The sequence below is a fragment of the Salmo salar genome, chromosome ssa01 (assembly GCF_905237065.1).
Source record: "Salmo salar chromosome ssa01, Ssal_v3.1, whole genome shotgun sequence".
NCBI lineage: Eukaryota > Metazoa > Chordata > Actinopteri > Salmoniformes > Salmonidae > Salmo > Salmo salar.
The window spans coordinates 141,439,866-141,442,365 of record NC_059442.1 but is presented as its reverse complement, the minus strand read 5'-3'; the positions used below and the strand labels follow the sequence as shown (position 1 = coordinate 141,442,365).

At 43.3% G+C, this 2,500-nt stretch overlaps 1 protein-coding gene across 18 annotated transcripts in view; it reads left to right on the top strand.

Moving 5' to 3' along the window:
* Positions 1-2,500, top strand: part of LOC106567059 (dynamin-1) — an 83,571-nt gene that overhangs the window by 39,667 nt on the left and 41,404 nt on the right. For all 18 annotated transcript variants that reach the window (XM_014135914.2, XM_014135995.2, XM_014136029.1 and 15 more), the window contains exons 11-13: positions 211-297; positions 451-521; positions 693-744. In XM_014135914.2, coding sequence (XP_013991389.1) covers positions 211-297; positions 451-521; positions 693-744 — 210 coding nt within the window. The remainder of the gene's footprint in view (positions 1-210; positions 298-450; positions 522-692; positions 745-2,500) is intronic.

Here is a 2,500-nt window from a genome sequence, read left to right as displayed (position 1 = left end):
TTGTGAGGTGTGTGTACTGTATTTGATAAGTGTGTCTCTGTGTGTGTCTGTCTGTCTATGTGTGTGTTTCTGTGCCATTAGTGCAGTGTGCTTCAGTGAGTGTGAGTGTTTGGGTGTGTTGACTGAGTTGGCCGTGCTTTGTGTCTGGCCTGTATCTGAGCTGAGCCTTCCTACCCACACTGTGTGCCCTGTGCTGTCCTGTACCCACAGCTGGCTCAGTACCCCATGCTGAGGGAGGAGATGGAGAAGATTGTCACCCAGCATATCCGAGACCGCGAGAGCCGCACCAAGGACCAGGTGACACACACACACACACACACACACACACACACACACACACACACACACACACACACACACACACACACACACACACACACACACTATATTCCCAATCCTACATCTGATGTTTAATAAGTCCATAAACTGTATACATGTCGCTCCATCTAGGTGATGCTGCTGATTGACATTGAGCTGGCCTACATGAACACCAACCACGAGGACTTCATTGGCTTTGCCAAGTGAGTGTCACCCTCTTGACCTCTGTTCTGATACAGTGGATTAGAACAAACATCCCAGTATAGACACATTACAGTCTGGGGATCCTGACCTACAGGCTCTTACTAATGAATCCTTTGTTTAGGCGTGTGCACCTATGTAGACCATGATTGTGATGTTTTCATCCCCTGTAGTGCCCAGCAGAGGAGCAGCCAGGTGGCCCAGAAGAAGCAAACTGGCAGTAAGGTACTATAGGCACATGACGGCACCTACAGTACATAGCCTTCCATTACATTCATTAAGACTTGCCTCATGGGCTGTTCACAAAACATTGTAATACTGTTCCTAGATGCAAGGTCTACATCGAGCTGATCCCAAGACAGATTATAGTTCCAACTGAGTACAGTTTTGAGTGTTTGAACTAGTTCTCTGCTTGTTCTCTTCTGTGTTCTTTAGCCTGGTTTTCTTTAGCCTGGTTGTTCTTTAGCCTGGTTGTTCTTTAGCCTGGTTGTTCTTTAGTCTGGTTGTTCTTTAGTCTGGTTGTTCATTAGCCTGGTTGTTCTTTAGCCTGGTTGTTCTTTAGCCTGGTTGTTCTTTAGTCTGGTTGTTCTTTAGTCTGGTTGTTCTTTAGCCTGGTTGTTCTTTAGTCTGGTTGTTCTTTAGTCTGGTTGTTCTTTAGTCTGGTTGTTCTTTAGCCTGGTTGTTCTTTAGTCTGGTTGTTCTTTAGTCTGGTTGTTCTTTAGCCTGGTTGTTCTTTAGTCTGGTTGTTCTTTAGTCTGGTTGTTCTTTAGCCTGGTTGTTCTTTAGCCTGGTTGTTCTTTAGCCTGGTTGTTCTTTAGTCTGGTTGTTCTTTAGCCTGGTTGTTCATTAGCCTGGTTGTTCATTAGCCTGGTTGTTATTTAGCCAGGTTGTTCTTTAGCCTGGTTGTTCTTTAGTCTGATTGTTCTTTAGCCTGGTTGTTCTTTAGCCTGGTTGTTCATTAGCCTGGTTGTTCATTAGCCTGGTTGTTATTTAGCCAGGTTGTTATTTAGGTTGGTTGTTCATTAGCCTGGTTGTTCTTTAGTCTGGTTGTTCTTTAGCCTGGTTGTTCTTTAGCCTGGTTGTTCATTAGCCAGGTTGTTCATTAGCCTGGTTGTTATTTAGCCAGGTTGTTATTTAGGTTGGTTGTTCATTAGCCTGGTTGTTCTTTAGCCTGTTTGTTCTTTAGCCTGTTTGTTCTTTAGCCTGGTTGTTCATTAGCTTGGTTGTGCATTAGCCTGGTTGTGCATTAGCCTGGTTGTTATTTAGCCTGGTTGTTCATTAGCCTGGTTGTTCTTTAGTCTGGTTGTTCATTAGCCTGGTTGTTTATTAGCCTGGTTGTGCATTAGCCTGGTTGTTATTTAGCCTGGTTGTTATTTAGCCTGGTTGTTCATTAGCCTGGTTGTTTTTTAGCCGGGTTGTTTATTAGCCTGGTTGTTCATTGGCCTGGTTGTTATTTAGCCTGGTTGTTCTTTAGCCTGGTTGTTATTTAGCCTGGTTGTTCATTAGCCTGGTTGTTTATTAGCCTGGTTGTTTATTAGCCTGGTTGTTCATTAGCCTGGTTGTTATTTAGCCTGGTTGTTCTTTAGCCTGGTTGTTCATTAGCCTGGTTGTTTATTAGCCTGGTTGTTTATTAGCCTGGTTGTTTATTAGCCTGGTTGTTCATTGACCTGGTTGTTATTTAGCCTGGTTGTTTATTAGCCTGGTTGTTCTTTAGCCTGGTTGTTCATTACCCTGGTTGTTATTTAGCCTGGTTGTTATTTAGCCTGGTTGTTCATTAGCCTGGTTGTTTATTAGCCTGGTTGTTTATTAGCCTGGTTGTTCATTGGCCTGGTTGTTATTTAGCCTGGTTGTTATTTAGCCTGGTTGTTCATTAGCCTGGTTGTTATTTAGCCTGGTTGTTATTTAGCCTGGTTGTTATTTAGCCTGCATGTTCATTAGCCTGGTTGTTTATTAGCCTGGTTGTTATTTAGCCTGGTTGTTC